Source organism: Strigops habroptila, chromosome 5, assembly GCF_004027225.2.
Source record: "Strigops habroptila isolate Jane chromosome 5, bStrHab1.2.pri, whole genome shotgun sequence".
In the NCBI taxonomy this organism is placed as follows: domain Eukaryota; kingdom Metazoa; phylum Chordata; class Aves; order Psittaciformes; family Psittacidae; genus Strigops; species Strigops habroptila.
Window position 1 is genome coordinate 76,860,886 of NC_044281.2, and position 22,157 is coordinate 76,883,042.

The window sequence follows — 22,157 nt, forward strand, 5'->3', positions numbered from 1 at the left end:
TGGCACAACCAAGCCTTGAGTGAAAAGTCTCTAGTGAAAATGATCCACTCGTGTGCTGTGAGAATATTCAGTGTCACAAAAGCCCTGTGATATGTGTCTGTCATTAAGCTGTTAGACAAGACTCCACATAGCTCATGAAGTCTAGGTTTCCACAGTAACTCAATGGTTGCAACTGGAGAAGTAACTTGTGAGCCAGTGACCAATAACAGGTACAATGAATATTTCAATAAAATAAATTAATTAAAAGAAATAGAACCAACATGACAGAATACTGTGGAGCACTTCCAAACTAGAACTGTTTTATTGGGTTATACAGGGGCTAAGCAGAGAGAGTTTCGTATGGAATAGCCAGCTGGTCAACGGTTTATTCCCACTGACACATGCACAATCCCAAATCAACAGGAATTCAGCATGATTGTAATCTGTGCTGCTGAGACTAGCACTTGGCTCCTAAGGTGACTCCACTACCATAACTGATTTTTATTCCATTAGGTGGAAACCAGTCTTCTAGTGCTTGGAGCCATTACATACTTTGGTCTCAGAGTGCATTTGAAAAAAAAAAAACACCCCCAAAACAAACAAAAAGGAATGGTGGCAGGAACAATAGCTAACATCCCAATGTAGAGTCTTAACACCACTAAACTGAAGCGCGTTTGGCTCCATAGTATGCCCAGAAGTTTGGTGTAGTCTAGAGCCCAGGGTGTTATCAGCTCCTCCTACAAGGGAGGGAACAAAGATTACATTATAAAAACCCATTAAAATACTGCCTTTCTCTCCCAAGGTACAAGATGGGCAAGTTCATATTTTCTCTTTTTATGGTAAACCAGCTGTGATTCTCTTGACCACATCAAGCATAAAGCCTTTGGGAGTTTTTTTTCAATGATGGTATAACCCAACCTAAGAGCTATTCCCCATTTAACCCTTTTTAGAAGAGATGGCCCAAAGAATTTGCAGGCAGTATTTGTGCCTTTAAGAATGAGAATTGAGAGTGACACATGGTCCAGCAGTTGGTAAGTTGGTAAGTTAACAGGTAACTGCTTGCCTGTCAGTATGAAATAACATCCAAATAATAGTTTTAGCTACTTAACATAAGTACTTTTATTGGCTCTTCAGTGGTACCTATCAAGCAAGAGACAAGATGCAAAGATTAAAAACCTATAACTGTAAACTTGGCACATTTAAGTCAGTTTTGTGGTGAGTTCAGGTACTGAATGTTGTTTGCATTTCACACAAGTTTTTCCATTCCCAGAATTTGACACCTTCTGCTGAGAACAGACATCTGGGCTCTTCCAAAGGCTCAGTTTTTTAATTATTAAATTTTGGAATATTATTGAGAATTGGAAACTTGTGGGTATTGAATTATGGACTTCTTTCAGATCAACATCAAAATTGACGTAAGTGTGATTGTCTCAAATGAGTCCTTAGGAGCTACGTCAAAATCCATTAAAATCACCAAGCAGTGCAAGAGTGGAAAGAGCAAAGGCAGAAGCCAGTGGTGGACACACACACACACACACACACACACACACACACACACACACACACAAAATGAAGCTAATTCACAGCACCTACATGCATGGATCCTAGTTTTCACCAAAGAACATGTATGTTGCAGATTCAGAAGAAAGTGTTCTCAGTTTTGCAGAATAATAAATTGGGTGGCATAGAACCACTCAATAAACTTGACAGTTAAGTTACTGCCTCCATTACAGCAATGCCCATTTCATGAGCAGTTTGAATTTTGGGCACAGAAAGTACCATCGAAAGACTAAAAAACCCCACTTAACTCTACCATCCTGGTTGTAAAGCTGGGCACTCCTCAGGCACAACACTCACTGTCCCTCTGTGGTGCAAGAGGACAGAGAAGTAAAGGCTAACTGTGTGGTAAAAATGGTTTATGGAGGTTTATGGAATGTGATTTTCTCATGTCTTCTTCATAAGGACAGCATCATATATAACCAAAAGTCTTTATTATAGCTTTGGCCCCAGGTGTCCATCCAACTGGCAAAGTTGCCCCTGTGAAAAACAACAGCAGCAGTAACGAGACTAAAAAAAACCACATAGGAAAACAAGGCAATAAAGCTAGAGCCTACTGTTGCAGATATATAGATAAAAGCCTCATAAAGTAGACCTCATATGGTCTGGCAGACCCACCACAGCACCTGAATCTTAATTCACTAAACCTAAAAATGTAGAACAGTGCAGTAATTCTTTTACACTGGGAGCAAAGCTGCTTGAGATATTACTTCCACCCACTGGCAGGGAATGCAATTTATTTGTGTTTTTGATCTTATACATTAAACCAAAACAAAACTCTTCTGACTTCTGGACAAGCACCAACTGCTGTTAAGGTTAAGCTAATGCTACAGCTCTTCAGTCCAGGAATGCATTTCTTATTTATACTCAAGCCAAGTTCATTCACTTATATTTTCACGAAAGCCACAGTCTTTTGAAGATGCTGCACTTGGACTTCCTCCCTGCCAAGTTTCTAAATTACAACGTACTGTGTCCATGAGAAAACTGAAGAAGATTTATTAGAAACAAGGTGTCAGAAAGTTTCACCCTCCCCCATATGAGGCAAGGGTAGTAGTAGTACATGAAAAGACACCGCCAACACATTTCTTCCCTCACATTTATAAAGAAAGATGGGGGGGGGGGTTTATTCCTTTCCCAACACTCGTTGTAAAAACATTGAAAATAACTTGAAAGAAAAACGTTTACTAATCTCTCAGATCTCCCTGTGCGCTTCCACTCAAGAGAGAAGTTGCCTGCATATCCTGCCACTCTTTTGTTAACTCAGGAGGCTACAAACAGCGAAAAGACCCATGACATCAGTGAAATATAAACTATAATTTATAGCTTTATTGATGAGAAGTTTATTAATTGGGGATTGGCTAGATGGGTTAAGCAAAACAGTAAATCAAACCCAATCTTTGTTTTAGTTGGATTGAAGAAGAAAGATAATCGAGGATGTGAAGCTTATCAAAAATGTCTGCTGGGTTTCTGCTTTGGAGTTATCTGAGAGGGAATGTGCCCATCTAGATGTCTGCTGCTTTCTTGTTGAAATTGCTGTGCTGGTCCTCCCAGCCTTCAGACGCAAGCATAATCGTCCCACTATGCTTAGACTAAATGTCACCTTGGGCAGCAGTTCTGCAGTTCAAATCATCATGGTGTTATATGATGCAATAATTCTTCAGAGTTTGGGGGAAGACAGCGTTTTCATTTCCCCCTTTTGGTTTACTTTTGTTGATAATTACGCTTTTGTAAAGTTCTTAAAATACTCCAGAAAATACTGAGATGGCACGACTGTTAGATACATATTATGACTTATATTAAAAAATCAATAACTGACAATAATTGCCACTTCACAGCATGACTCAAGACAGCATATTTTCCCTTGTATGTGATGTAGGAAATAACTGTTGTACATTGAGCATACTGTGTGGTAATGTTGGGTTTAATTATGGAGACCAAGGTTCATTAGGGAGTTTGATAACTTCTTTAACAGAAACACTTTGCCTTTGTACTGAGCTGACTTAGACATACAAAAGTGAGAAGCTGCACACAGAAAGAAGAAAGCTTGAGTACAGACCACAGAGTATGAGAAAGCACTTGGGTTTCAAGCGGGACACAGGTCAGGAATAGTATAGTATCGTATACGATCCACAGTTTTTCCTTAAGGCATAGTGGCAGCACAAACTGAAACCCGCCTAGAGAGAATACAGAAGGGTCATTGAAAGCCTGAATTATTTAAACATTTGTTACTAATAACCCAAATAACTTTAGCAATTTTTCATAAGCACAAATTGTGATTATCCTCTTCTAGCGAGAATAGGACTCCATGATTTAATGCAAATTGTTCATGTCCCACAAGCACAGTTGGATTTAAAGTATGAGGATTGAGTTGCTTCTCAAAATGTCAACAGGGTAAAATAAAGCTGTCCAGGAAATTTATTAACACCCTCCCACTATTTGTGAAAGGCACTTCTGATGCTGAGTGTGGTGAGCACAGTGTGAGTATGTATGGTCAATGTGAATAGTTCCTTATTACCCTATCAGCACTATGTCAATAGAGAAGCCAGGAAAATCAATTTTCCTTTGAAACATTAGAACACAAGTGGGGGGAGTGTAACAGGGGAAGATTTGTCACCAATTTCACAGAGGCCAGTATTTCACCTTGAGTTTTTCTGTCAAGACCCAGTTCTGTTCTAAAACATTGAAATAGATTCCTCTCCTTTTTAATGTTTTCTTTTGGCACATTTATATGTTCTGCTTTGATTGTTTAGACAAAGTCCACAAGGTGATATCTAAACCAACTAGAAAGTATTCACCAGAGTCTTCTTTCAAGGGTGAATTTGTCTCAGCAGTATTAAAATATAAAACGAGGAAAACAATAAGATTTGTTTGCTGAAGTGCAAAGTCTTGTGTATCAATCCTCTGTTCTCTAAAAGGGGAGTGGGGAAGATCCATTTTCTGAATGTCGTGTACAAAATAACAGGCAGTGCTTAACTGGAAATGGGTAGTTCATGAAATTATCTTAAAGATCTCCTTAAAGCTAGGTAAGCCCTGCTAGCCAAACTTGATCAGTAGATTTACTAGAGCACTGGGAGATTAGAAAGCTCAGGGCCACACTAAAAGAGTGGCAGAACTCTTAGGTGCCGTTAAGTCTATTGATGTATCCCCTGCTTTATGCCTCATCCCAACTTCTTGTTTTACCTGGGAGGTGCTTCTTGCTCCTTCTGAATGTGTTTTTGGAGTTCATTTCCTGATGTCCTCCAATTCAAAATTAATTACCCACAGCTCTCCCCTCGCAGGAACCTCAGGAGCAGCTTACCTGGAGAGGCTGTGTTGTCTTTCAGTGTGCACATAAAATATCAAGTGTCTGTTCAGACTATCCAGTTATGTACAAAAATAATCATAGTGGAGGATTTACATATTTTTGTACATGAAAGACATATACGAGAGTACATCTCCAGAATTCACTTTGGGCAATTTAAACTGTGAACTCTGGACTTGCCTGGACCATTTGTTTGCAGCTCACATCAGATATCCAGCTTCAAGGGAATCCTGACAAAGATGAAGAAAGAGACCTCACAAACCAATGTAGGTCCTGGAGTGATGAAGGATTTTCAGACAGTACTAAGGCAGCAGTGGTCATGTTAGTTGTTTCAAATCTCTGAGGAAGGCTTTGGGAGCTAAAGTTCACAGAGGCAGAAGAAAAAGTCAACATCCCTTTATCATTCACATTTTCTCAATGTTATCTGTCACTACTGTTGTCAGTTAGGAGTGTATTAAGAAAAACATCATGTTCAGAATTCAACAAAATAATGCTTACTCAAAGATATTCTAAAATTAGACTATTTTTGTTCTAATTTCCTAAAATAGCTATTGGAAGGGAGAAATAATGAAGAAAATATTGTATAGGTCATCAGAAACTAGCACAAATATCTTGAAAAGCCATGATATGAACTGGGAATACATTTTGAATAAAATTGTCCGTAGAAAAACATGAAAAATTGCATCTAACACTGTCTCATGATGTGGTTGCATTTCGTGCTGTGATTTCTGATCTGAAGGCAAATACTCAGAAGCTATTTACATTTACTTTTGCTATTCATGTATTTATTTTTCAGAAGAGGAATATATTACAAAATAAAAAACATTCTCAATGCATCAATACCTTAGTTGTCCATGATTTCCTAATATTCTCAGGGTTGATTCAGATTACCAGTAGAGCAGCTTTCCCAACAGCTGGGTCACTTTGCAGGAGCCAGTGCTGTATTTGCTGTTCGTGGACATGAACTCTAGGGCCAGACTTGCTGCAGAATTCACTTCTGGTTTTAAATCCCAACAAAACTTGCACTTGCAGATAGTTTTGTTTATAGCCAAGCAAGAACAAGCAAGGACAACATCACTTTCTTCTAAGTGGTAAAAGACTGCTGTCTTAAAGAACGTGACACAGCTAATGTATTCTCTTTAACTGGATGCCAACATTTCTACTCAGGAGCTGATTTTGCTTGCAGCCTGCAATCACACCTAGGGTGCTACATCTAGAGTGGGACTTTTTCACAAGGGCCTGTAGGGACAGGACCAAGGGGAATGGCTTTAACCTGCCAGAGGGGAGATTGAGATGAGCTCTGAGGCAGAAGCTCTTCCCTGTGAGGGTGCTGAGGCGCTGGCACAGGGTGCCCAGAGAAGCTGTGGCTGCCCCATCCCTGGCAGTGTTCAAGGCCAGGTTGGACACAGGGGCTTGGAGCAACCTGCTCTAGTGGAAGGTGTCCCTGTCCGTGGCAGGGGGCTGGAACTGGATGAGCTTTAAGCTCCCTTCAGCACAAACCATAGTGGGATTCTGTGATTTCACTGTAAGTGGACAATGAATGGAGCACAGGGCTAAAGCTGTCAGAGCCTTTCTAGCTAAGTAACGTAGCTGAGACAGTCTTAATAATTAAGTCCCATTTTTCCTAAGTGGTTGATCTTGGTCTTCTCACTCACCCTAGGCTTGACATCAGTGTAACTGCACTGACTGCAGTAAACTGTACCAGGGAGATGATCAGGTAAAATGAGAAATGGCTCTTTTGAAATTGTAACCCATGCAGAGCCATTTTATATCAGCAGAACCAGACCTTGGTTTTGCATTTAACTATGTGTTTTAGATGCATTCCTCAGTTCAGATGGCTCCCTGTTATTTTCTCAGGCAGCCTGGCCGCCTTTTACCCACTGAAGGATGAGTGTCCTTCCTCTGCACGTTTAGCTTTGTTCCTTTTGTTCACTGCAGTTATAAGGCTGGACTAGGGAGACCTTCCTGAGAAAGAACAGAAAATCTCCAGTGAGAAACAAGCCACGACTCTGCAAATGGCTGAAAAACGTTTATTAACAAAACCTCCTGGTAGACTAATGATTTTCTTCCAAGTGTCCAATTAGTTAATAGCAAGACATTCAGAGAGTAAGGTACAATCAATACCATGAAGCATGAATACGCAGACTTCTACTAGAAGTCTTCCCTAGCAATGTCACTCTCCTTCCTATCTCTTCTTTGGTAGAATTATTGATTTCCTATGCTTATCTATTGTTGGTATTAACTTACGCCATCACAGCTCAGCATACTTTCTGCAAGATTCATAGTGTTAAATTGCTTACTTGGTATTCCCCAAAGTGTTGATAAAAATAGATTACGATTAAAGAAGAAAACAAGGCTTTAAGTATTTATTGATGTCCCTCCCGTATGTTGTTTCCACATGCAGTAAACCCAGTGGGGAATACTGCAACTAAAAATAGACCAAAGGAATTGACTGTGCTGAGCTCCACTGAACTGATACTACAGTGATCGATAGCTCACTAATGCCTTGGGTTTGAGATAAAAGCTCTACCAGCCACAAAGTCTGGGAGCAGTCCTAATAGTGATATATTTATTGATTGCAACAGGGACTGCACAGGCCTGAACAACGGAAGAAGCCATCTCACCCTCTTACTGATGGCTTCATTGGTATTTGGGGGACTACACCTAAGTTTCCATCCTTGTCCTTCATGACTGGTGCATTTCTTTTCTCTCCACTTCCCCAAATAAGTCTTAAGTCACTCAATTCCCATCTCTTTAGCAGTGAACTTATTTTTGAGCACTGACTTCTCACGTTCAAGTTGACTGAAAAATTCTTGGTAGACCAAATTAGAAATTGCATTGGAAGTTCAATACAGCCTCTCTGAAACTCGGCCATGGTTCGCATCAGCGGAAGGGAATGCAAGACTAGGTAACAATTTAGGTCTCTTTTACCTGCAGTGGTTTTTACATTACTTTTGCTGATGTGCATTCTGTCACAGGTTAAGAAATTAGTTACTGGATTAAAAAGGTGGTGTATATATTAAAAAAGTATAGGAGGGGAGATTGAGATGAGCTCTGAGGCAGAAGCTCTTCCCTGTGAGGGTGCTGAGGCGCTGGCACAGGGTGCCCAGAGAAGCTGTGGCTGCCCCATCCCTGGCAGTGTTCAAGGCCAGGTTGGACACAGGGGCTTGGAGCAAGCTGCTCTAGTGGAAGGTGTCCCTGCCCGTGGCAGGGGGTTGGAACTGGATGAGCTTTAAGGTCCCTTCCAACACAAACCATTCTGTAATACATAAAAGGCATAATATGCAGGAGTGGTAAAATTACCAGTAGAAGATTTTATGGCTTTGTCCAGATTCCATGAAGCTGCTTTGTGTAGTTATTCAAAGCCCCCTTTGATAGAACATGGTAAGCAGGGAGTTAATTTATGGAGAAGCCAATTAATCTGAAAAGAAGGGCTGAATCAAATCTGAAATAAGAGAAAGGAGCAGAAAGAAATGATGCTAGAAATAACGTGGCTGTGTCTGGGCAATCATGCAAGAGGAGAAGCAAGGACGGTCTTGCATGGTTCTGTGTAAGTCCTGACACAGCACACCTCTTATCTAAAGGAGACAGGAAGAATACTTGTGCCAGGTGGCAGCATCCTTATCTAGGAATCACATTTTTAACACTCATATACAGAGGCAGGACTTTTCCATAACCACATAGCAAAAATAGAATTGTTCCCACTTGAACCATGATAAGGCAGGTAACAATCCCATATGCTTTGGGGTATATAGACAGTATCACTTCATAGGTAAGCTCTATCTCCACCTTCTTCTGTGGCAGCTATGCCCTCTAGTTGTGCCAAATTAATGATGAATATAAAATAGAAGAAATGGCTTGTTCACACAAATGGCATTAATTATAATTGAAAAATCCTGTCTCTTCAACTATGTTGCAGAAGCTGTTGGTTTCTTTTGATTTTCCCTTAGTTTTACAGACAGGAAAATGAGACATGGGGTGGTGAAGCGACTTGTCTAGCATCACCCAGCAGGTTGGGCAGCATGAAAGTACATTTTTATGGCTGGTGACAAGGCCTTATAATTGATAAACAAAGCGCAGTGTAGCCAGTGTTTTTATAGTGTTGGAAAATTGCTGTTTGAGGAAGCGAAGTCAGAAAACTGCAGTGTGCAAAATGAAATCGTGATGAAAATGTAGACCCTGATGATAACCTGTGAATTTCAAGTGTTGGCTACTCACTCTCCTGTTTTTTAAGGGGCATTGATTTGCAAATTCTTGAGGCTTGTGCTTTCTTCTGTGTTCTAAATTTCTGGCTCACGTGTAATAGCAGGAAAGCACCAGGTTGAGCACTTGCTTCTGAGGTAAGCAGGCAGTGAACAGAAATAACTGAATAAAGGGTGTTGTTCTCATTACCCTTGACAAGGATATTTCTGTGAGTGCTCTAAAGGGCTTTTCTTTAACCCCGTCCTTCAAAGCTGACAGGATGGGTGGTGATCCCAGCTCGCTCCTCAGAGCGCTCTGCTTTCTGTAGCAGTCATTGCTTCTTGCTCTGAACATGTTCAGTTTGGCCTGTCAGATGCTTTCTGTGCACGGGCCAACTCGTGGGCATAAAGGGCAAGTGTTGTCATGTCTGTGCCAAGGTGTTTTAGCCTAAGAAAGAATCATCTTGGTGATCAAAAAAGAACAGTTTTAGTTCATGGAACAAAATTGGTCTGCAGGATAGCCAACATAGTTGCTCCAGTAAGGCTCTCTGTTCTGGAAAGCTTAGGATTAGAGTTCTCCTTCAATTTTTGGTTCTTTATTTCCAATGACATCATTGTGCTTCATCAGATAGAGCCTGCACTAATGTAATACTTGTCTAATACGACATGATAATTACAAGAGAGAACAAAAGGCCTGTTTGCCTACACATGTGTTTGTTAGGAAATAAAACTCAGCATCCAACAAGTAAAACATCAAAAGCGGCTTGGCGGATAAATGGGTTACATGATGTGACCAAGTTCTACCGAGACAGCTCATGCGACTAAGCTTATTCATGGTTTCCTTCAGTCATTAGCTAATGATATCTTGCTCTAATGCCTGTGTGCTCAGTGTGTATATTTAAGCACAAATTGTGAGTAGAAGAGTGAGAATGTAAAACTCTTCAGTGGCTGAAACACGGCAGTAGGAGTTTGGGGTCAGTGCTGAAAGCAAATCCCTCCTCACCTTCCCACTTGTATAGTTCCCTGGGAACTATATATATATATGTAAAATACATATATTTTATTTATTATAGCTATATTAATGAAATGTACTTTATGCTAATGTTGTACTATATGTTTAAACACAAGGCACTGTTGAGAAACTTCTTAGAAGTACTTGGACATGCTGATTTCTGTTGGTAGCAAAGCTAGTGTAGTAGTTTCGATTTATCTAGTTAGTGCAACAGAGAAGGAGGAAAAAAAAGTCTGGCCAAAAGTAAAACACAAGTAGATGTGGAATCCAGTTCTAATGGTTAAACTATTGCCCTTCCATGACATAAAATGGTATTTCTTTTTAAATAAATACAATTGGCACGTCATGCTTAGCTTTAAATATTAGGCAAATGTGGCTTTTTTGGTTATTCATGTCAATTTCTGATAAAAAAACAGATTTGAGTATGTATGTAGAGAAAACTTAGCTGTCGTATTTCAGTCACTTCTTTTAGTTATGTTGTTGTGTTGTGAAAGAACAGAATCATTTTACTCCTTTCTTCCTAAATACATGGATCTGGGCTTAAACTCATGAGAAGTGTGCTCTCGGGTCAGATTTTGTCAGATACTGGCATCTTCTCAGTCATTTGAGCAACCAGAATCCTTTTCTTTGCATGATACTCTTTACAGAAGCAGCTTAAAAGTTGAGAACCATACTGACATCAGTAGAGCTTCTGTTTGCTTACAGAGAGAGATAATTCATCTCTTGGTAATGTTGGTGAAATCTGTGATCCTTTGCTAGATAATAGTTACAAAGTGAGTACAATTTAAGTATTTCCATCCTTGCTCTGCAAGAGCTGCAGAGGTTCTACTTGTGTGTACAATACATACATGCTTTAGAGAGCTGAATTTACTGCACTACAAATAATACCAGACATGCTTTTTAACTTTTCTGTAGACCATTTTAGTAGGAGAGGAATGAAAAATGTCTTATGCAAGGAGTCTCAAAAGGGAGATTCTGAGCTGGGTACAAGTATTCAAGTGATCTAGCATGCGTACGGAATACTCTGAGATTTCACTCTCTCGGTACAGCCATCTGGATGACTCAGTGGCAATTTGCTGGCATCAGCAGTGACTGAATTTGCAGGTTTCTTCATTTCCGTCTGGAATAACACTTGAGCAGTCACTGGGCACATCAGGAGTCATACCATTATCCACTCCGGATGGATAGTACAGCTGTACTGGCACTTTTGTTGCAAGGTTGTGTTTTTCTCTTGCCGTCACTTTTCCATTCCGCTGGCACACGGTGCAAGAACTCACTTCAAATCTGAGCAAGTTGGAGGATTTCAGCGTCACTCCTGACCGTGCCCTTCCCATGGGACGCCAACAGTAGGATGTGGGGGGATGAAGTGTTTTTTCCAGTTGCACAACTTGTGCTGGCTGCACCTTTATTTATCATGGTGATGGCCTCACAACAAAAGCATATGTCCTCGTCCCAAGGTGGGAGCCCTGTCATTCCTCCTGAGCAGATCTCCAGCTTGTCCACAGCACAACGATGCTTTTTGCTCTCGTTTGACTGCTTCAACGCTTGCTACTGAAATGGTGGATGATGTCTGAGTTTCTGGTGGTGGTTCAGGCTACCTGAAGTGTAGCCCAGCACTGGTGTCAGCATTTCTGAGCTGCTTAAAGGAGTTGTTTTGCGTTTTTGTGCTTCCTCAAATCCCTTTTTGGGGATTCTGTCTCTTTAATGTAAACCAAGCGTGTGATTACAGCTGGGATTCCTGCAGTGCTGATGGTCAGTCCTGCTACTATGAGAAAATCCATCGATACTCTGTTGCTTATAATTACTCTCAGTTTTATTGTCAAAGAACTCCTTGGTTCCTTAGATGAGGGCAGGAGAAATGTACTTCAGGGGTTTTTTTAATGCAGAAATCCAAGTTGGTTTTTACACTTCAAACCGGGAATGATGATGGGCTAAGGCTTGTCATTCATTTATTGATCATACCTCTTTGCATAGATCTGTGTTAAGTGTGAGCTCTGGGCTTTTTCAGATAATGTTTGTTAATATAATGAGCAAGAACAATATTTGATAGAAGGCAAATAAATAAAACCAAAAAATGACCATTTTTGGTCTCCTGGCTGGCTGTCCTGTGAAACAGGAATTAAAGCACTCAAAGGGAATCCACAAATCTCTGTAGCATTAGGATGAGAGTTTTCCAGAGCTGGATTCCTTTCCTCTCCCTTGCTGCGGTGTCCCCAGGCACACCTGAGCTTCTCCTGAAGTCTTCCAGAACCTGTTAGTCCAGGCTCCCTTGCACAAAACAGACTGGCTTTGGCCACAAGCCTGACTGCAGGGGTATTGGGATCCACATGCAGCTGTTGTGCTCACTAAGAACAACCCCAAACTACTATTAAGAGTTGAAGAGACCCATGTGGATCAGGAAGAGCAGTTGTGATGAAAACATCTGATCTCTGTGCCTCAAAGCTACTGACCATGGGGAAAAGAAAGAGGACGCTGCATTTGTTCCTTCACCAAGGGCTGCTCCAGTATGATGGCACTGCAAAGAGACACACACAAATTCCTCTGTGGTTAGCAGACCTGACTGCAGGGGAAAAAAGCCTGGAACAAAGGACCAACTCGAAATACGAACTTTCCACAGGATCAGCACAGGTTGTCTGAAGCTGTAAGAATAAATAACAAATGAGAGTATAGTTTATGCTGTGGCTCTTAAGGAGGGGCCAGTGTTTCCATTTAAAAGTATTAAACTTGCCAGAAGTTTCACTTCAGATATAAACCGAATGGTTTGAGAAAGCAGTCCAGCCTGGTTTTTAATTTGGTTTTGGGCTGTTTCTTCTGTATTCCCTACCAGGGCTTAAGTTGCAGAGGCAGATCTGTCAGATTGCTAAAACAGTTCAGAACAAGGGCAGCATCAAGGGTCTGAAAATGAAGACAAGGGAGGGGAAGCCCATGGGCAGACTCCTAAGAGGGGCTTCATGGAGGCTGTGGGCAGTGGGAGACTGTCCATGTTGAAGCCTTGGCAGTGATTTATCATAGAATCATAGAATAGTTGGGTTGGAAGGGTCCTTCAAATGTTCTCTAGTGTAACCCCCTGCAATCACTGCGGATTACTTCAGATTGAAGGTCTTATCCTCAGATGAAGCAGTTCAAAACACTGCAGACCCCTAAAATGCCAAGAGAGAGGAGCTGGCAACTAATCCCTTAGGGCAGATCTGTTGTACACTCAGGTGGAGTGGAGCAAGAGTGGCCGAAACCCTTCTCCTGTTGGGGCTTGTGTCGATGCTGCTGAACCCACCGAGCTCCTAACCCCTTCCCAGCCCCGACCCTTCCCGCGGGGAGTTTGGACAGTGCTGGAAGTGAGTGAATCTCCTTTTTATAGCTGTGGGTGGCTGGCTGTGAACTCTCGGGTTTCACCCGCCGCCTGCTCCCTCCGTCAAGGGAGCCTGTGCCGGGGAGCAGCTGGTGCACGCGGGGCGCAGAATGCATCGAGTCAGCGCGCAGCGGCAGCAAGGTGCTGCTTCCCGCTCTGGAATCATCACTTTTCCCTGCCCGCTCGGCAGCCTGCTCGGCTCCGCTCTCCCGGCAGACATTTGGCTGGGACGTGGCCCTGCATTGTTGTTAGCTGAGCGCACCTCACATCTATTTTTCCGGCAAATGCAATCTGCTGGCGTCACCACGCGTCTCTCCGGATCCTGGGAGAGGTGGCTGCCGGGAATGCTGTGGATGCGGGGTTGTGCTGGGAGAAGGTGAACTGGCAAATGTTTGTTGGTGCTGGGGGTCCTGAAGCCCCCCCCTCCCAGAGTCTGTGTTGAGCAGAGGGATGTGGTTTCCCGGTAGGGTGGATTTAAAATGACTCACTGTCGGCGGTGGATCCTGGTGCAGACCTTGGCATGAGATCATCCTCGTTCTGCAACTGGAAAAGCCAACTTCAAGTTACTTCTCTGCGCGAAGTTTCTAGGCCTGCCTCTCCTCCGTGCCTCTTTCAGCATGTTTTCCTTTGTTTGCGGAGGGGATTTTAGCGGGTAAAAGGAAATGGCAACATCAGGGCTCTGACTTTGAACTGGTTCCTTTTAGTACTATTATCTTTATTTTATTAGCTTACCTAAGTAACAGCCTTTATTCTCTGCAGTTTTATTGCTCACCGGAATTCTCAGGAATCAGGTTTAAAGGGGACACTCACATGGGAAGAACACTCAAAATCTGGTTGGTGAAAGAGTTAATTCCTAATGAATTAGTATGTTAATGAGTACAGAAGCGACATTAAATATTTCTGCAGCTTAAACACCCCTTTAAAAATAGGGTTTCCAACACTTGCACCATATGTCCCCTTATTAAATTCTCCTCTTACTGAATAATGACATTACCCTCTGAATGACAGAGGTGCTTGTTATATGATCTGACTTACAGATACATCTGGAACTTGGCCCTCACAGGGCCTCAAAATAGAATGACCGATGCAGGAAGAACTTACTAGAGGACTTGTGAGGGCTCTTGGTACAAACCACTTCCACCCTTGCCAGAGCTTTGACATTGTCCAGTGAGCATATGCAGACAATACAGGGGTTATTTTATCTTGCTTTTCAGTATTTTCCTCTTCATTATCCTGTCTTCCCTTCTCCCTCAGTGTTTACTGAACCGGATCCTGCCCTAGCTGAAAGGGAATATATTCTGCAGTATGCAGCAGCAGTAACTCTTTATATAGTGGGAAGAATAATACCAACAAACATTGTGCTTCTGATGGGATGAGGCTTCCAGGAAAGTATCTTTTCAGATGTTATCTATAGGCTGGGTTCTGAGAGGTGCTAAGGAAATGCCTCTGGTCCTGTGGGCACGTGTTTGAACTGGAGGAGCTCCATCTGAAGGGGGTGGGCTGGTGGCTAAGTGCAAGTAATGCACGCTAAATAAGAAATGCTGTTGTAATTAGGCAGGTATTTTAAAGCCTAAGTTGGTATTTGTGAGAAGCGGGGGGGGGAAACCTCATACATAAGCAGGCTTTTTGGTTTCCTCTCTTCTCTTGCCTGCACATCTGGGGTGTGAGCACCTGCTGGTAGCTGCTCTATACAGACCTGAGAGCGTCTGAACTTCTCCTATAGAGCTGATACCACTTTTAGGACAGACCTTTAGCATTGTATTGAGCTACCAACAAGTGCAACGTGATGTTTTTAACTTCTAGGAAAGCCAGTCATCAGCAAATGGTCCATCTCGTGATAGCCCCAAGCAGCCGCCGGCAAGAGAAGTAAACATGGGATACCCCAAGCTCCGGGCCGGCTATATCCCTATTCCTGTTATCCATGAAGGCATCGACGGCAGACAGCAGCACCCGTGCTTCTCTGCTCCGCAGCCCAATGTGCAGTGGTACAAGACAGAAGCTGTCCCTACCACGGTGCAGGCACAGCCACCTCTGAGGGGGGCCTATGCTGGCCCCGAGTCCCCTCCAAGGGGACCAGCGGAGGCTTCTCAGGCGGATAAACAATGTGGACAGACACCGGCAGCTGCAGCAGCCCCAGCGCCGGCCGCGCACGGACCCGAGGTAACTTGTCAGTGTTGCTGGGGTGTGTTTGCATTGGTCTTTGCAGCATTTGTGACCTGAATGTCACACGGGTAGTTGATCCTTCAGAAAGCCAGACTTGCCACAGGATTACATTTTCCCAATACTTCCCAAGAGTATTCAAATGCAAAAGTGCACAGTCACGGCAGCATAAATATGTGAGGTTTTTTTCTAGCGTGGCCTGCTTTCGGTCTGCAGTGATTCTGCAGAGCTAAATGCACGGAAATGGCTTCTGCAGAAAGGCAGCCTCTGAGCTGTGGGGCCCTGCAGCAAGGGAGGGTTGTTTTGGGGTTTATACTGGTTCCCCCATAAGTGGAGGGCGCAGACAGGTTCCTTGTCTTCTGCACCCTGAGTCAGAAAGTGAAGTTAACAAAAGTGGGAGAGACAGAAAGAAAAGTGGCCGGTTAGCTAACAAGCTGGGCCACTTCAGAAGCCCTACTGCTGTGATCTTTGCTTGCCAATTTAATATTTCAGTTGTCTCAAGTGTATGGATTTACATACATACGGCTTTAAAAGTGAATTGTAAAGGATTTTGGTTCTTCAGAGGCATGTTAAAGTATTTTCAAGCTATGAACTTCATTTAACAGAAGAGTCACCCTGCTTGCTTTGTGTGTCAGGAGGTAGGATTTTGGTTTGCCTGTTCTCTCTGGAGAATGAGCAGAATCAGTATTCCTGTAATACGTGGAAATACCAACCTCATCTTTTGTCAAAGTAAGATGAGCAGGAAATGCAGCCTTGACCAAGCTGAAAACGTATCATCAGGTCTGTAATTCAGCAGTGGTGGAGTCTGAACAACGTAATTAGAAGTCTGTTAGCAGGTTTCTCTGCTGTCTTGACTAACGATGCCTTGTCCGTGCAACACCAGGACAAGAGGCTCAGCTTTTCCTTCTCCCCACACTGTTCAGCTTTGTCTGGGACACAGAGTGGCTTCAGGAGCATGTCTTCTGTGCCTCTTCCTGAAGTCCTCCCAGATAACTAGTGAGGACCTCAGAACTTGCTGTTACAAACTTGGGCAGCACAGTGTGGGTATCAATGACCGAAGCCTGTGGTGGTGGTCTTGTTAGCATGGGGTTTAAAGGCACAAATCGTGGCAGTGATGGGTACCTTAATACAAACCAGCATTTAACTTACTTGTTCAAGGTTGCTGTTTCATGGGCAGCTGAGCAGTTCACCAGCACCAAAAGAGGCGTCTTGCTCCACTAACTCTCCTGACTTGCCCATCCTTCTCTTGCCTTCTGGCTGTGTTGTCTTGCCCTCTCCTCAGCTCCAGGCTGACCTGGCCTTTCACTGAGCCGTGTAACAAACCCATCAGGAAATGATTTTTTTTGCTCTTACTCAGTGAAACTGGTCAGAGAATAGCCTGGCAGCTGCTGGAGTTGGTGCACAGTGTTGGGGGTGATGGATTGGCAGTGCAGGAGGTGGGAGGGAGCTGTGAGCAAACTGCCTTTCCCCAAACTGCAGACCCACAACCTGGAACACGCTGGGAACTGGGTTCTGCAGCTCACTTCTGCCAACAGCAGGTCTGAGCTAGTGCAGCTCTTTAGCTGCCAAGGGGCTAAGGTGTTGGAAGGTCCTAGGGGGAAAAAGGGAGCATGAGCTGTATATACATTGCCATAGCCTGGTGCTGAATTAATTACATGCTTCTAAAAACCCCCAAACCAAACAAAATCTGTTAGTGGGACTGCGATCAGAAGTCTAAATGCTGTGTGCCTCTGTTAGGGGTTTGTTTTTGTCTCCAGCATATAATTTGTTTGCTTAACTTTAGCTTACCTCAAATTTGACAGGTTTAGACAGGAACAGCCATGCAAAAGCAGCAAACATTCTGACTGAGCATCCACTCCCTGCTCATTTGAGGGCTGGGAATGCTGTAGCTCAGGTTCCTACTTGTTATAATGATGCTCTCACAACTCCTGTGGTTTGTCTAGAGCGGCCTTCACTAAAAAAACAAGGAAGTGGATCCCTTGCATGCCGTAAACACCAGTTCAGTTTCTATGACCATCTCCTTTTCTCTTTGGAAATGAAAAGTACTGTGAGCACAAAGTTTAATGATGGATTTTGTTTTCATGGCAGCCTCAATGTCCTGGAGCTCCCGATTCTGCAACCGCTTCCCCTCAGTCCTCTGGCAGACCCAACGCAGGGAGCCATCAGCTTCCTCGCGGTTATATTCCAATTCCTGTGATCCATGAAAACATCCAGCGGCAACCAGCGCAAGTGTACCACCAGGCACAGAAGACACACTACCCTGCCCAGCAGAGCGAATTCCAAGCCCACCAACCAGTGTTCCACAAAATCCAACCAGAGGAGAGGGAGCCGAAGACAACGCGAGCGCAGTCTCCATTCAGGATGGCCCAGAGAGGCTCCTCGAGCCGTGACAGTTCACCAGCCAGAGTTACCACCCAGATACAGCCCCCAGCACCCATCAGAGTGCAGACAGTTGTAGACAGACCCCAGGTACGTAGAGCGGGGAAGGGACTTACAGGCCAGGTAGTTTGTTCAGTGTAAAGCTGAGAAATCAGCTCGTGCTGATGTGAAGCAGTCTCTGTTCTGGATTTAAACAAGCAGGGAGATGCTGAGATGATACTGGCAGCAAGTGGCCTTTCCATTTAGCAGGAGTGTGGAGTTCGTGGATCCCTGAAGTCTGATTTAGCACACAGTTTGATTTTCCTCTGATCAGAATATAATGTGGTGTAATGACACTGAGGTCACTGATGTTGCATTATGCTTGTGAGAAGAAAATCAGGTCTGTAGGATTTGTGGCATCTATGTAAATACACTTCATTGATGTCTCAGAAGCATTTAGGATAGCATCAGGTGCACAGAGTAATTTTAGTTCTGAAGAAGGGATCAGCAAACCCTAGTCTTAGAGCATTTTATTCTTCCTATAGGAAGCATGCTCTTGCTCACAGAACCTGTTGCTCATTGAAGCCTTTATCCATGTTAAAATTCTTACTAAAACTACAAAACCTTCTGGGAATTTGACAAGTGTGAGTGTGTGGAAGGGTGTGTTATAAAAACAAGCCTTGATTTCCTCTCTGGAGAGATTTCACATTAAAACTGACAGCAGAACTAGGCTAATAGTGTTGAAAACCCAGGAGGTAGTACAAAACAATGAAGACTTCAGATGTAATGGCATATCCCAGGTTATAATGCTCATTTATTTTTATGGATGAGAACTGGAGCTCCCTCATCAAACTTTACGTTCAGTGGGTAAAGCAGTAACAGATTGTCAGTGTAGGCCATTTACTTACTTGGTCTAAGTATAATGTAGGTATTTTACTTAAGCCTTTTAAATCCATGTGGATTTAAAGATTAAAGATTAAATCCAGGTGGATCTAGTAGCACCTTTCCAAAATCACTGTATATGTGCAAGAGTAAGTGAAGGGGGTGGCAGATGGAAAATACAGAGCTCATGAATTGCAGTTTTCTGCTAAGATTTCCAAACTAATCTCAATTGCAAGAGGTTTCTGATCTGATGACTGTTAAAGCTCTAGTAATCCCAGGATTGTCTCTAATCACTACAGTGTAATAAGATTGACATAGTAACCTATGTGTGTAAATACTCTAAAGATAAAAACAGTAAAAATAAGCACAAGCAACAAAAGGAATGTCCTGAAAATAGAAATGGGGTGAGAATAGCTCAAAATGTGGTTAAAACTCAGCAAAGCAGTTAGCTTTTCAAGAAGCACCAGCTCTCAGTTAGTGACATGCTGAGGATGAAATCTTGACTGTGCTGCAGTCAGCTACAGCAAGTCTTACTGACTTAGAGCAGGTGAGGGCTTTGCTCTAGGGTCTTATAAAACCGCTTGTAGGGCTGATTTCAGTGAGCGTGGGCAGGTTGGTTTATTGTCTCTGAGAGTTGTCTGGTGCTTGTAATCTGCAATAGCTTGAAAACAATAAGTGAACTCTTCAGCACAGTGCTTTTTTAATGTTAAAACAATAAAATTCAGCAGTGCCCAGGGAAGATGAGTCATCTGGGGGGTGTGAAGATTGCACTTCTAGAAGTACAGACAACTGGAAGTTAGGTTACTACTTCTTTAGACAGAAATAAGGAGCATTGGTCATTGTGTCTCAACACAAACTTGCCTTGTGCTCACCAGGTTTCTCAGCAACAACAAGTCCCACCTCAAGAGCCACCAAGACCATCCCCTGAAATCAAACCTGAGAACAAGGCAGTCCCACCACCCGCAGCTGAGGCACCGTCACCATATATCCCAATTCAGGTCACCCACCAAGAGCCGGATACTAAACTACCACCCCAGAAGCCTCCAGCCATGGCAGAGAAAGCTGATAAAAAGGTTCCTGCCCCAGCTAAGGTGGTTCCCCCGCAGGAAAGGCCTCCTCCTCCTGAAGAAGTGGCAGCACCGAAGACGGTGGAAACAGGAGAACCTCAAAAGCATCCTGGTGTGTTGAAAGTGGAGGCAATTCTGGAGAAAGTACAAATGCTCGAGCAGGCAGTCAACTCCTTTGAAGGCAAGAAAAATGACAAAAAATACTTGATGATCGAAGAGTATTTGACCAAAGAGTTGCTAGCCCTAGACTCAGTGGACCCTGAGGGTCGTGCAGATGTGCGCCAGGCCAGGAGAGATGGTGTAAGGAAGGTCCAGAATATTTTGGAAAGACTTGAACAGAAAGCAGAAGATGTCCCAGAACCTGTTCAAGTTGATGGACTTCAGCCAAATTTGCCAGAGCCAAAACCACCACAGGAAATCATGGAGATTGAACCTGTGGTAGTCAAGAGCAAAGGAGATACCAGTAATAAAGATGCTAAAGAGGAAACCAAAATGGAAAGACATCAGCCTGAAACTAAGGAAGAAGTGTTTACCAATCTCACCACTACGACAAACACATCTAATAACCCAACTGAACCATAGCCACGTGCGGAACTTAAAATCTCTCAGACTTTATAACTGAAAGTGTGTTTAAGTGAATTTTAAGTTGCATGCATTTCCAGAGCTCTTTTCAACTGGTTTTTAATCAACATAGCAGCTTGGGACACAGTAAACACTTTGTGGGGGAAGGAGGGAGCTAGAAAGAAAGTAATGCATTTATCCTTTATTCTTACACTATGTAAAAGACATCAAAATTAAACCCTGTATGTTAATCACTTTCAGATCAGAGTAAAAAAAACCCAAAGCGAGTACTTCAGGGTTAATCTTGATGTGTGTTGTTGAGGGTGTATTCTTCTGCAGGTGATTTTTGTAAAATCAGAGGCCTGCACTGTCAGAATACCAGTCCTTCTCCAAGTGTAGCCACTCTTAACAGTAATGTTTTTATTTCTAATGTTCACAGTTGGGCACTTTAAGTAATGATGGATAGAAAGTGTGTAAGAAACTGTAGGGATATTTATATGTGTGCAGGACTTCAATGCTATATTTTAAGAGGGAAATAAAATAATATAGAAGCCTAATTTAGTCTCGTGATTTTATAAGCTGGAAATGGAAGGGCAGTCATGGGTTTCAAATGCATTCCTCTAAACACAGGTTTCTTTTAGTACACTGCTGTAGTTGAACTCTGACAGCTGCTTTCTCATCAGGACCAAAATGCACCTTTCTCCATTCACTTTGCTCCCTTTTAATGTTGTTGCTGTATCACATATGTGGATTGAGGAGAGAACTTGGCTTAGCATTTCTTGTTTTTTTTCCTTCCCCCTCCTTCTGCCTTGGGAATCACCATTTACTGTGAGGGTGCTGAGGCACTGGCACAGGTTGCTCAGAGAAGTGGTAAATGCTCCATCCCTGGCAGTGTTCAAGGCCAGGTTGGACAGAGCCTTGGGCAACAGGGTCTAATGTGAGGTGTTCCTGCCCATGGCAGGGGGGTTGGAACTGGATGATCTTAAGGTCCTTTCCAACCCAAACCATTCTGTGATTCTGTGATTCTGTGACTTAACAGAAATGTTGACAACATGAAGCAATCAGTATCTACTGCTATTGTCTACAGAAATTTACTTTACAGCATCTTAACTTGTTCTGCAATGTCAGTAGTCTTTTATTAACAATTACTTCTGAGTTTCCAGCCAAACACACTTTGTGTTCAATATGATGAAAGGTAGTGTAGCCTCCTGTGAGCAGTTTAGGCAATACTTCATGGTGGTTTGAAGTGATTAGCAACTTACACTTAAGCAAGGGACCTAAAATGTATTTCAGCTACATCCATGTAAAATGGAAGCAGCAGAGTCAGCCCAGTGAAGTGAGTGCAAGGGAGGAAGGGGGGCTCCTAACCAAACTCCAGAAGTTACCTTTGACTTGCATTTGTAAAATGAACAAATCTTTTCTTAACCTGACAGCCTGTGTTTATGAGGAAAATAGCTGCTCAAGGCAATTGATTACATATTGAATTACATACACTCTGACTCATGAGATTAGTTGGGAAATTAGGTTTAAATGCATCCAAAACCTGGTTTTAAAAGGCAGGTTGAAAGTGATCATCTAGAACTGTCACTCTTTTATTTTAAAATAACTATAACATGTTATTTTATTAATTACAATGCAACAAGTGTTTTGAAATAACAGCTGAACTGTCTGCTTAGCTGTAGGTAGAAGGCTGATGCTTCTTTTAGTTTCATTTTGATAGTCAACAACACCGTGTAAGAATACGCAATGTCTT

At 42.8% G+C, this 22,157-nt stretch overlaps 1 protein-coding gene across 1 annotated transcript in view; it reads left to right on the forward strand.

The window, feature by feature from the left end:
* Positions 1–20,961, forward strand: part of BAG3 (BAG cochaperone 3) — a 30,941-nt gene extending 9,980 nt beyond the window's left edge. Inside the window, exons 2-5 of the mRNA XM_030488108.1 lie at positions 13,234–13,362; positions 15,180–15,536; positions 17,625–18,005; positions 19,652–20,961. Of these exons, the coding sequence (XP_030343968.1) occupies positions 13,234–13,362; positions 15,180–15,536; positions 17,625–18,005; positions 19,652–20,425 (1,641 nt within the window). The 3' untranslated portion in view covers positions 20,426–20,961. The remainder of the gene's footprint in view (positions 1–13,233; positions 13,363–15,179; positions 15,537–17,624; positions 18,006–19,651) is intronic.
* The last annotated feature ends 1,196 nt before the right edge of the window (positions 20,962–22,157 follow it).